The following is a 12,787-nucleotide window of genomic DNA, read 5'->3' as shown; positions in this document are numbered from 1 at the left end:
AGTGAAACGCTATGCTGAATTGCCCAGGAAAACTTGGGAACTGACTGGGAAAGTGAAAACTGAGATGAGTTAATGATGAATCCAAGAAGGTGCTTAGCCACTTACCCAGAGATTTATTTAATGAGAATGGATCGCAGGTTTCCTCAGGTCGTTCCACTGCCAGTAAGATAGTCGTGAACCTTGGGTCCCTTTTTTTCACTAGTCAACAGTCACCCTCACCTACACGCGGAGTACATATTTGGCACTCAACAAATCTTGATTGAACGAAAACCTACCTCATTCACATTGGTACCCCACCCCCGAGTTATGGCCCCACAAGTTCTCTCCAAAAAGCCTTATGACTTAATCCAAAGAGCTGAGAAAGTAGAGACGAAAGCTCCGAGGATCTCTGTAGAGACTGGGAATAATCGAGGGCCAATGGGGCCTACACCAACCCGATCCTCCCAAGGAAAGCTCAAGGCACTACCCAATCAGCCGCAGGCCGCAGATCCATAGCCTCCCACTCGAGGGCGCTGAGAGATCTGGGGGTATCCCCCCTAAAGTTAGTACCTGCGAAGTTGCGACACAGAGAGTGACTCGTGGCTCTCATTACGGAGGCCGGGGCCTGGGGCCGGCCAGTTGCGCCTCCTGGCTGAGGGCTCCGCGCTCCGGAGCTGCAGTGACAGCACGGGTCGCAGATAATACCTTACACCTCAGGAGCCTCGTGGCTCGCAGGCCCCGAGTGTTTCGCTCCCAAGACTGCGCAAGTTGTCACACTCACGTCTACAGGCGCTCTTCAAGGCTTCCCTCACAACTCAACCGATCACTCTTGCTTTAAGCCCAGCAGCCGGTCGCTTCCCGGCGCCGCCATCGTTAGTGTTTGTTTTCATCCGCTTCGGCGAAGGCGGGGGGAAGAAGAGGGCTATGGGGGAAATACAGCTGCTTAATCGCAGCCGCACTTTCGCTACAATTTATATGCCCTACTTAATCCCTTTCCTCTTTGACATTCCCATAAAAGCTGGTTTTCTTACCATGTAAGTCTGACCAATCAACCTGTTCGAGCGTTTCAGAGGAAAAGAAAGGCGTAAAGAGTGGGCTCTTTGAAAGAGTGCCAACGTTTGGCCGCGTGTGGAATGTGGGCCGGGAAACCGCAGGTCGCGGTGGCAACGGCAGTGAGGACGCGGCGTGGGGCGGGCGCTGACGCGGAGGGGGCGGTGCCTATGCTGAGCGCCGTGGCAGCTTGTGCGCTGTCGCCGGTTCCGGAGGAGGGCCAGACCCGGCTGGGTGGGTGGGGAGTGCGGCTAGTAAGCTGGCAGCCGCGGAGAGGTGGGTGAGCGGCCTCGGCTGACTTTGAAGTGGCGGTGACAATCAGACTTCCGTATCCATTTCTAAGGCACGTTTTAAAAGCGACGGAGTCTCCTCTCAACTCTAGCTCTTCCAGCGTCTTCTTTCGCACTTTCCTTCCAACCTGTCTGGCCTCCTTACTTCCTAGCCCTCGGCCTCACAATTTGGATTTCCTGGGGTGCGGGGAAAGCCTTTTGTTAAAGCACACAATCCTGGTCGACCAGCCTGTGTCGTGGGAGTTAATTTGCCCCCTCTTCCCTTGTTAAACTGGTTTGAGCATCCCGTACCCCCATCCCTTACTTATCAGGTGGAGCCAGAGGGTTTTGAATAATGAATACCGCCGTGACTAATTCCTGTCCTGGGTAGTTATGACTTATGTCAGCTGCTTTCTGGCCTGTATAGTCAGGAGTAGACCTTTTCCACTTGTGGATAATTATGCCATCATCTCCATTAATCTTCTGCTCTTCCCAGTTCAAATGCCAGGCATTAAATGAGCCAACGAAATTCAACTCCCATTCTCCTTCAAACCAAAGCAAGCCTTTCTTGCAGCCATGAGTTAGTGGAGAAAAACCCAGAGTTACAGTTAAAGAACTTTTTGCTTGAACAAAAGGGAAATTTGAGAAAAGGATCTGTTGTAGTCTTTGAATCACTTTAAAGTCTTTGGTAGGTTTCTAATTTTTTTTTCTTTTAACCTTTGCAGAGAGAAGACTATAAATGCCACAGCCATTTAAGTGATGGGTAGCCGTTGAATTCTGACACTTCCTTAAATACTTTCTTGCACCAACATCTTCACTGGAAGAGTTCAGGGAAAGTAGCAGAGGGAAGGAGAAAACATTTACATGTACCATGGCTATACCAATAACAGTGCTTGACTGTGACCTCTTGCTATATGGCCGAGGACATCGAACATTGGACCGATTTAAACTGGATGATGTTACCGATGAATACCTGATGTCCATGTATGGGTTTCCTCGACAGTTCATTTATTACTTGGTGGAGCTCTTGGGGGCGAGTCTTTCTAGACCTACTCAGAGATCCAGGGCTATTAGCCCAGAGACACAGATCCTTGCAGCACTGGGCTTCTATACCTCAGGTTCCTTCCAGACTCGGATGGGAGATGCTATTGGAATCAGTCAGGCATCTATGAGTCGATGTGTTGCCAATGTCACCGAAGCGCTTGTGGAAAGAGCTTCACAGTTCATCCACTTTCCAGCTGATGAAGCCTCCGTGCAGGCTCTGAAGGATGAGTTCTATGGGTTAGCAGGGATGCCAGGGGTGATAGGGGTGGTTGACTGTATCCATGTGGCAATCAAGGCACCAAATGCTGAAGACCTTTCCTACGTGAACCGAAAAGGTCTTCATTCTTTAAACTGCCTGATGGTGTGTGACATCAGAGGGGCACTAATGACTGTGGAGACAAACTGGCCAGGGAGCCTCCAGGACTGTGCTGTGCTTCAGCAGTCTTCTCTCAGCAGTCAGTTTGAAGCTGGGATGCACAAAGATAGCTGGTTGCTTGGTAAGTCCTTTGGAGTAAACGTTTCGTTTTGTAGCTGTAGAAAAATTATCTGGTAGAGTAGAATGAAATATGGAAGTCTATAGACTTGAGTCTCAGTCCTATTCTTTTTTTAATGAGACCTCACATAAGAACCTCTGAGCCCTAATTTTTTAAATCAACATTTAAAAGACATTTATGAACATTTAAAAACATGTTATTTGACCCAGCTCCTCTTAAGGATTTATCTTGGAGGTACATGTTCAGAAATAGGTAAAACAAAATTTACACACAAGAACTTGCATCACTGCAGTGTTCTGTAGTTACAAACAACAGCAGCAACAACAACCCTACAAAAACATTCCCCTTAAATACAGCCAGAATACTTACGAATACAGATCTGGTTAAATATAGCACATCCATACAATTGAGCCTTAATTTTTATCATCTGTAAAATGGTGAAAATAATGCTAACAGCAATAATACCTATTGTTAGGATTAGGTAATATATATATAAAAGTTCACTAAAGTATTGTGCAAATATATTATTTTTGCCATTGATGATTGTCACTAAGGTATCATATGAAGATGATAGTAGACAGTGCATTTACACAATTCTTATAGGAACTGGCTTCATAGGTCTGCCTGAGTGCCCTTAGAAAGCCTGGCTTAATGATCTGAGTAAGACAAGAACTCATTCAGTATTGGGCAGTACAAACTGATGTGACTGTAGAGCTGTGAGGAATACAGTTAGTTAACAGTGATAAAACCCTCCAGCCTAGTTGCTTTCTTTTTGTTACTGTTTTTTTAAAGCACTGCTCTTATGCGAGCAACAGAACAAGGGTTATCTTGTACACAACATATTAAGTGAAAGATGAACAGGCACACTAAGGATTGGAAGACCCCTCCTTCAAGACCCACTAATCGTATCTGCACTGCACATGCTCAGTACACAGCATTTTACATGTAATAGATGCTCAAGAGTTTTTCTCTTTAATGTGTTTACTGGCAGTTAAAGAAAAACTTCCTCTGTTCCAAGTGAGAAGAGGCTGCTCTCAAACTGATTGGTTTGGAGTTGCCAGGTAGCATCTTGGAACTTAACTTATTTTCTCGGTTGTTGCTTCTACACAGTTTTCAGTGCACTACCTTCTCGTTACCCTACTGGACCTTTATCTTAATCCCACCTTTGACTCCTCTGAACTTTCAAATTCCATTTTCATACAACTCACACCAAGAAGTGAAGGAACTCCTGTTTGCACATGTCTCATCCAGCCACTTCTTCCACAGTTGTGGAAGTACTTGGGTTCCAAGCTGATTTCTTATGAAATCACTTTGGTGCTCTAACTGTAAAGCCAGCTAAAAATGATTGAGTACTTAGAATTTGTCAGACAATCTTGTAAGCATATTGCATTGTATTGTCTCACTTAATACTTAAAAAACTCTTAAAGAGTTAAATACTAATATTATCAACATTTCACAGAAGAGGAAATTAAGGCACAGAATATCTGTGTCGTTTGTTTACGTTTTTAATCTAGATCATATGAAGAGTTACTCTTTTTGGCAAATGATCCTTTTGTTAGGACTTCATGGTCATGTAGGAATTACTGATTTTCTTTTCCTTCATACCTTGGGACCCCAGATTCAGTTGGGATTGTGACATTAAAGTAGTTTCTTAGTTGTTTACAGGACACTGAAAATGAGTAAAAACTCTGACAAATTTTTTGAATTTTCTGATCCCCCTCTTTACAGAAAGAGTGGAAGTAGGACAGATGGGTATTGCAACAACATTTAACAAGTGTTTATTTAAGGCCAGTTTTGGTTCCAGGCCACATGCTAGGCACTAATGATGCAAGGGAAGTATACCCAAGGAAGCTGTGACATGGAAATGATTCCCTTAGTACTGTCAGTTGTAGCACATACCCCTTGGAAAGCCTCCTTCAGCTGTAACAGGAATACTAGTTTGATGATCCCTGGAGTAGTACAGTGTTTCACAAATTTTCCAGATCAAAAGAGTTATCTGGGGAACTTATTTAAGATGTACATTTCTGGGCCCCACTTCAAACTTCAGGAATGAGAATCTTCAAGAAAAGATGAATCTGGACATCATTTTCAACAGGTGTCCTAAATGATTTGTATGAATAGATGTTTGGGAAACACTGATCTGGACATGTGGGGAAGACTGGCAGGATTACAAGGAATGACAAGATGTTAAAAAAAGAGAGCGATGGGGGAGGGTATAGCTCAGTGGTAGAGTGTATGCTTAGCCTGCACGAGGTCCTGCGTTCAATCCCCAGTACCTCCATTAAATAAAATAAAAATTTTAAATAACCCTAATTACCTTCGCCCCCCCAAAAAAAATTTTTAAAAAAAAAAGAGAGAGAAGACTGATTGTATCTTAAGAACATCACATTTGTAGAATGACTCCAGGTTTGCTAAACCAGAACTAGCTGTGATTTCCCATGCTGTTGTTGTTGTTAACATATTTTCACCTTGAGTGTCACCCCTTCATGTCCTTATTTTCATCTGTCCCTTCAGAGGGCATCACCTAATTCCCTTTCTCTAAATGTACCTGCTCCTACAAATAATTCAGCCTGAGTTCTTATTTCTTCAGATCTTGGCCTATCCTGTTAAGCAGCTTTAGGTTAAGATCTGCCAGAATGTCTCTTGGATGACTGATCATGCAGTTGTAATCTGTTTAGCAATTCTGATCCTAATCCCCTCCTGGGTGTCTGTCTTGTACGGGTGTTTGGATTATAACTGTTAATGACGATGGAGCAGTTTATAAAAGGTATGCATTAACTGGCTTGCCTTGTATGTTTCCCGTTTAAGGCCCATACGTTTTCTCAGAGAAACATTTAACAAATATTTAGTATCTCTGTGTTTTGGCATTCATCTTTAATGTTTTTCATATTCTCTTTTACAGCATTATACTCTCATTTTAGTGACTCTGAGTCTCACGTTATTAGCATTTAGTGACTAGCTTCTTCTCCTGCCTTTGCCTGACATATCAAAGGATGGATGACATACTTTTTTCTCATTTGTAAAACAAGTTCAATAATGTCTGCCTGGCAGAGTTGGATTTGGACAAAAGATAATATTTTTAAAGTGCCTAGTACTGTGCCTACTACATAGGTATTCGGTATTCAATGAATCATAGATATTATTTTCATTATTAACAACATCAGTTTCTTAAGTTCAGTATTTAGTAGGGATGAGTTCAATTAAAATAGGTTATATGTAGGTGGAAAAATGTCGGCTAAATATAAAATTTGAAAATTTTGTGAGACATCCTAGCTATTTACAGTTAATCGAGTACACCTAAAACTCATGTTATATGTCAATATCTCAGTAAAAAATTTTTTAATTAAAAATCATCTAAAAAATAAAGTTAATCCAGTTCTTAGAAATATATGCTCCTAAAAGAAAGGTGTTCTATATGTTTGGAACAATGCCTAGCACTCTCTGAACAGTTCATAACATTTTACTGAAATTGATGGTGGGTCAGGAACACAGCAACCTTGCAAGTTGGCATTCCTTGGGTTTATTTGTCTCAAATTTCTGAGGTGGTTCCTCTGTGTGAGACATTTCATCTGCCAGATGTAGTGAGTCAGGACAATTAAACATTATAGAAACATTTTACTGTTGTAATAGGACATTGCACCCCAGTTTTGTTTTTGTTTTTTTATTTTTAACACCTCCCAGGATCATTTGATAAGGAAGCCACTTAAAGGAAATGCTTTGTGTATATTATTTTAATAGAATTCTGATTTAATTTCCTTATCCCTGATTATTACTGTTTGTGTCATATTTATGCTCTCCTTCTTAATGTGAAATTTTATCAGTTCCTCTGTTACAAAGGCATGGTTCTAGTGAATGTAATATCTAGGAAGGCAGAACACCTGAGTTCTGATCTCCACAGATGCTAGGACGTTTCTTATTCTTCTTAGCACTGGGAGAATGAATGATTATTGTCTCTGAAATACTCTGAAATCCCTAGGTAGTGCTTTCAGACCTGACACTTTAATGGTAAAGTTAGAAATTTTTCTTCACAAGTGTTTTGAGGTCTCCTGGCAGAATTCTCTTTTACCTTCTTACACTCTTGCTCTTTAGAAATTTGAAGGCTTGCTATGTGATAGTTTTTACTAACCATTTATTAAAGAACAATATCTCTGAATTCAGAAAACCCAGGAACTTCATTTTCTCCAGTGCTTTCACCTCAGCCCTACATTCTTTCCGACTTAGCTTTCTTAAGCTGTCAGCTCTTTTCTCTGTTGTTTTTAACCAAGGGTATTCCCAGCCAAGTCTCAGGTCTTCTTGCTCGTGACCTGGGCATGCCTTCTCTTTACCATAGCATTTCCCTCTTGGTTTTCCTGCTGTGCTTTGGCTCCAGAGGCTGTTGCATTTTCTTGCTCATTCTCTGAGTATGTTTCTGGATTTTCCTTTTTGTTCGTATTCCAGTTATAAATATATATGATTTCTTTGGGCCTTCCCCACAGGTGACAGTTCCTTCTTTCTCCGTACCTGGCTCATGACCCCACTTCACATTCCTGAAACTCCAGCTGAATATCGCTATAATATGGCCCATTCTGCAACTCACAGTGTGATTGAGAAGACTTTCCGAACCCTCTTCTCCCGATTCCGCTGCCTGGATGGATCCAAGGGAGCACTGCAGTACTCACCAGAGAAATCCAGCCACATTATCTTGGCCTGCTGTGTCCTCCACAACATCTCCCTGGAGCACGGGATGGATGTTTGGTCCTCTCCAATGACAGGGCCCATGGAACAGCCCCCTGAGGAAGAGTATGAGCACATGGAGTCCCTGGACCTAGAGGCTGACCGCATCCGTCAGGAGCTGATGCTCACTCACTTTAGCTAATGTGGAAGGTTTGGAGGAGGGAGGCTTTCCAGAAGGAGCTGTGACAAATTTCCCTCTCACCATCCCCTACACAGTTCCATCATCTAGCATGACTGAGTATGTGGTCACTTGTCACAAATTGACATTTGATCTGCGTGTTTTGGAAGGATTGGGGCTATGCCAGAATATCCTGATTCATTTTCAAATTTATTAGCTAAACCTAAACTGAGACAGCAGTTCTCTGCTATCCATTGTACTCCAGGTTGAGCGCCACTCATTTGAAAGTTCACTGGCTGCAGATGTTTATATCGTGCCTACAAAATCAAAGCAAGGGGGAAATAACATCTTGGCAGCCAGAACTTTCTTTTTTTGTTTCAATTGTTTGGAGATTTCAAATGAAAAGAGTATTTTCCCTGAATTTTTTGGGTAGTATTTTAGCTTTTCTACTTTAATACCTATAGAGGCATAATCTGAGGCAAGTATTAAGGGTAAATTTAAGTTGTGGAATGGTCTCCTGACATAAGCAAATGGCTACTAATCTGAGTTTGCAGCTTTGTGTTTTTAAGAGGATGTTAGGGAAAGTTTGAAACCTCCATCTTTAGTCTGTCTGCAATAATTGAACTGTGACTTGAACCTAGTTCCCGGAGAACATATGAATTCCAATCTCTTACTTTGAACCCTGAGTAGAAAATTAAAGGCTAAATGGGTTTAAGAACCCAATCAGCTTAAAGAAGACAAGTAAAATATAGATAAAACAGCAAGCTGACACTTTACAGGGCATCCAAAGACCCTGATAGTTTGATGGGCAAAGGAGATTCACCCAGGTTTAGACAACTCACATCGAAACATCACATTTCTTATGATCATGACGTTAGAATGTCTGTTTGGCCATTCTGCATTGAAATGCCTTGTTCAGAAGGAAGATTTAGGGAATGGTGAAAGCACGTGAAAGTAGTAAGAAGGAGAGGTAAAAGGAATCTAATTTCTTGGTTCGAAATGAATTTTGGAATTAGACTGACTTGAATATCTTGTGTGCAAAGTGAAGAACAGAATTTATCAAGAAATAAATAATCCCCCACCAAGTCTTATTCTAAAATTGTACTGATATAAAAATAACCTGATTGGAATAATAGAAGTGTGAATTAGGTTCACACATTGGTGCCTTTGCTGGGACAGAAAAGAGACTTTCCTGAGGATTGTTTTGTTCCCAGAGTTTCTCAGCCACTCACCATGTGATACTTCTGAATTGTCCTCTTGGATCATTTCCTACCTGCCTTTGGCAGTGTTAATCTGGTGATTTTCAAAGTAAAGAAATGAACAGCTGATGACAGAAGAAATTTGGAAATAAACTGAGGGTGACTCATCCTCAAGATTAAAAACAATTATGGATTATTATCTGCTGTTTATTTCTACTCCAAGTGCTATTTCCCATCATCATCCTACTCTACAAAGAGTGGGTCCATTTGGCAGGAGGTTGGGCTCAGTATGTACAATGATGTCATTAAGATGGGAGTGGACAATGAAGAGGTGATTGGAAGCTAGTTTTATTCATTGTGCAATAGAGGTGCCCTGTTACATTTTTTTTTTCCTTTGTAAAGTTTAACTTGTGACCTAAGCTTGCTTTGTCTCCCTCATAAGGCAATATTTTAATTCTCACCATCTTTCCAGTTTTCCTGAGATGGGTGTTTTTCCCTATAAGGTTTTGGTTCTATTATGAGTATTGCAATGGGAACATACTTGCTGCCACCCATGTATCTTAAGTGGCAAGGTAGAGTATGATCTTGGAAAGTGCCTAGCATTTTAGTCTTTAAAAACTGCATTAAGGGGGAAAGTATAGCTCAGTGGTAGTGTGCTTAGCATGCACAAGGTCCTGCATTCAATCCCCAGTAACTCCATTAAAATAAATAAGTAAATAAACCCAATCCCCCCTCCAAAAAAAACCCCAAAATAAAAAAAATAAATAAAAAGGTACATTAAAGGAAAATTGGGGTTTTCACAAATTAACTTAGTAGATGGTGACATGAAGCCTGATTGGGAGGGACAGTCTGGCAGAGATTTCATTAGCAATTTCAAGTCTATTACTTGCACACCAAAGGTAATTTCTAAGTGTTGAATAGACTGGACATTGGCTGGCAGTATTTTTCCCCGGGGGCATTTTATGTCTTAATAATTCCACAGGGTAACTGTTCAAATCTATTCCTTTAATCTCCTTTTGACCTGGATTTTTATAGACAAGATTCTTTTCAGTCGACAGTTACATTTTCCCCAAAATGATCTAGGAGAGGGATCAGGATCCACATTTCCAGATTTTCAGGGGTCTGCTCATAAGGGCTTTTTATAAGTGCCTGAGAAGTCCTCTCTTGTGGTCCTTTCTGTGGATTTATAGTATCTTCTTGGTATAGTTTTGGGAAAGAGTCGAGGAGTTTGCATGTCTTATGTAAACCTCATTTTCCCATAGGTGACTCCATCTGGCCAGCATAGTTTTCATATTTGCCCTTAACTGTTTCAAGACAACAAAAGTCCCAGGATATATTAAGGGAAATCTACCATATTGGATCATCACCAGTTTACCAATTCCAAATTATACAAAAGGGGACCACAAACATATTCTTAGTTTAAAATGAACGGAGATGGAGCTTCTTTCCAGGACTGTAAAGGATCTACAGCAAGTTAATTTAGTTTTGGGACAAAAAACAACGCAGTTTTAATGGGATCATTTATGAAGAAGTAAAAGTGGGGAGGGTTAAAAAAGAGGTTAGGTAGATAGATAGACATACTATGATTGTATCCCTATCTGAAACAATAAACTGAAAACTCAAGGACTGAGCTTAGCTGTTGTTTTTCCTGGCAATGGAAGGCAAGTTAAAAGGAGGTCAAGAAAATAAGAAATCAGGGAGTCTTAACCACTGTGCATGCACATATCCTCAGGGCCCTTTTGTTCCCTAGATCCCATTCAGATTTTACAGAATTGTGGGTATAAGCGATCATGGACTCAGAATTAAGAATTTGTTGATTATAAGAATGGCAAAGCCGAAGAAAGAGGAAATAATTAGTTGAATGCTGGGGATACTCCAGGTACCTAACATATAGAATTCACAGGCTTTTCTTTTTTTATGTGACTACCATTTAAGACACCACTTAGCGATAATCAAATAGGAGAGATGAAATCTCTGAGTACTAGACAGAAAGAAGCAAAGTAGACCTTGAAATCATAGGTTAGTAAATTTCAAAAAGTCTTCTGGAAAGGAATCACCATGTTTGCCCAGAAAAACATTCGGTTCCATTCTGTCGGGACTTTCTCTAACCCTTATAATAAACAGCTGTCTTAATAGAAGGACTGATTTCTTTGTCTAAATCTAAAGTTTTAAAATGTTCATACATTTCAATTCATTGATAAATTCAACCAGTAGAAATTTATCCTATATGAATAATTACAGAGAAGAAAAAGCCTCCTATTATTCTGTGAATGGTTACCTGCTGTTCTGGGATCTCTCCCCTTCTCTGGGCTGCTCCTACATCACTACACTGCTTCTACCTTTACCACCCAGCCCAAAGTATGTACATTATCCCACAGTGCCATGAGACCAGGCTACAAAGGAACAGAATAGAATTGCAACAGTGAAACCTACAACTGGCTTGTCATTTTGGCTGCTCATGACCTAACTCCTCTTCCTGGATTTCGTAATATGATGACTCACAGTACTGCTACATAGTTATCTCATCCTATGTTCTGGCCTGATTTCTACTACCCAGTGTGATAGGTTTCTTAGGGCCAAGGGCCAAGGTCCAAGGTAAGGAACAGTCTCCTCCTTTTCTCTCCTTTCCCCTCCCTTCACCCTTTATCCCACGCAATTCCCCCAGGTCAGTAAGTCCCAATACTCTTCCCTGGTTTGGTCTTTCCAAATTCCACGTGATTGACAGTGGCTATGTTTATTCTTAAGGTGACCAACTCTCCTGGTTTGCTCTCAGCTGTCACAGCTTTAGCACTGAAAGTGCTCTGTCCTAGAAAACCATTTAATCCTTAGCAAACTGGGACTGTTGGTCACCCTACTTTAGGGGAAGCATCCTCTTACCTTCAAGGGTGTCACTTCTCCAGGAGAGTCCTATCAGAATACAATAATCAACAATCAACATCGTAAGTTATTGAGTCTTAACCAAGATGTAGATATCAGTGGTACATCCCACAATAATCTTTACTTCTGTCCATCTGGTTTCTTTTCCTCAGAGCTTCCTCTAGTGTGAGGAGATTCCTGTAGGTTTCAGGGTTTCAACCCCTGATCTTTTATGATCTACTGTTCTGTCCAAATAGACTTCCTTAAGAACAAGCAGTTTATTGTCACACTGACATTTAAATCCATACTTGAAACACTTCTCTAATGAAATCTATCTGTAAATATGCAATTCTGCCTGCAGAATAAGCCATCTTTTCCATGGTTTCACAGAGCAGTCTAGCCTCAGCTGCTCAAATATCTCCATCTTCAGATGTTGATTTTAGATTTATATTTGCATACTCTTCAGGTGATTTTCTCAGAAGTCTCCAGATTTGAGAAACCAAAAACTTCTTATAGCCTTGAAATTAGTTTGCCTAGTTTTTCTCACCGAAATCAAAGTTTCAAAATAATGTCATTATATGGGTCAAGTTAGGATGAGGACTGTAGCCCTGGACACTTAAAGTCCACAAGCCTCTCCAAGAAGGAAGCTTCTTTAAAGCATATATTCTAAGAGTAGAAATTCAGCCCTGGGATGACAGCAAAGCAGTCTCTTTGCCTGCTACTCATCTGGCATGAGGAATTTGGCAGAGACTGCTTTAGTTGTTGCCTAGTATCCATTTGCCTCTGACTTTTAGTGGGTACATGACTTCCTAGGATAAAGACAAATTCAGTTAGGTGTGGCTATGTGACTACATTCTGGCCAGTGGAATGTAAATGGAAATGTCCTGTGCTATTTTCAAGATGTGCCCTTATGGCTAGGAGACATGCCTTTCCTCTTTCAGCTTCCTGTTGCTTGGAATGTAGACATGATGGCTAGAGCTTGAGCAGCTGTCTTGGACCCAAGATGAAAACCACTTATTGAAGATGTCAAAGCAACAAGATAGAAGCCTGGTCCCTGATGCTGAA

The 12,787-nt window shown here is 41.1% G+C and overlaps 2 protein-coding genes across 9 annotated transcripts in view; one reads left to right on the top strand and one right to left on the bottom strand.

Annotated features, from left to right (window-relative positions):
- Positions 1-894, bottom strand: part of ATG13 (autophagy related 13) — a 42,695-nt gene extending 41,801 nt beyond the window's left edge. The window contains exons 1-2 of one of the 8 annotated variants that reach the window (XM_014555999.2): positions 550-894; positions 106-219 (exon numbers count right to left, since the gene is read on the bottom strand). The gene's annotated coding sequence lies outside the window, so the exon portion shown is untranslated. The remainder of the gene's footprint in view (positions 1-105; positions 220-549) is intronic. The other 7 variants (XM_014555997.2, XM_014555998.2, XM_032488561.1 and 4 more) reach the window with 7 other exon arrangements.
- Positions 895-1,188: 294 nt separating this feature from the next.
- Positions 1,189-11,001, top strand: HARBI1 (harbinger transposase derived 1). The gene is made up of 3 exons (XM_006180877.2): positions 1,189-1,305; positions 2,024-2,839; positions 7,312-11,001. The coding sequence occupies exons 2-3, from the start codon at positions 2,170-2,172 to the stop codon at positions 7,689-7,691; spliced, it is 1,050 nt and encodes a 349-aa protein (XP_006180939.1). The 5' UTR covers positions 1,189-1,305; positions 2,024-2,169; the 3' UTR covers positions 7,692-11,001.
- Positions 11,002-12,787: the final 1,786 nt, after the last annotated feature.

This window comes from Camelus ferus, chromosome 10, assembly GCF_009834535.1.
Source record: "Camelus ferus isolate YT-003-E chromosome 10, BCGSAC_Cfer_1.0, whole genome shotgun sequence".
Classification (NCBI taxonomy): domain Eukaryota; kingdom Metazoa; phylum Chordata; class Mammalia; order Artiodactyla; family Camelidae; genus Camelus; species Camelus ferus.
This window is presented reverse-complemented; position numbering and strand designations above follow the sequence as displayed.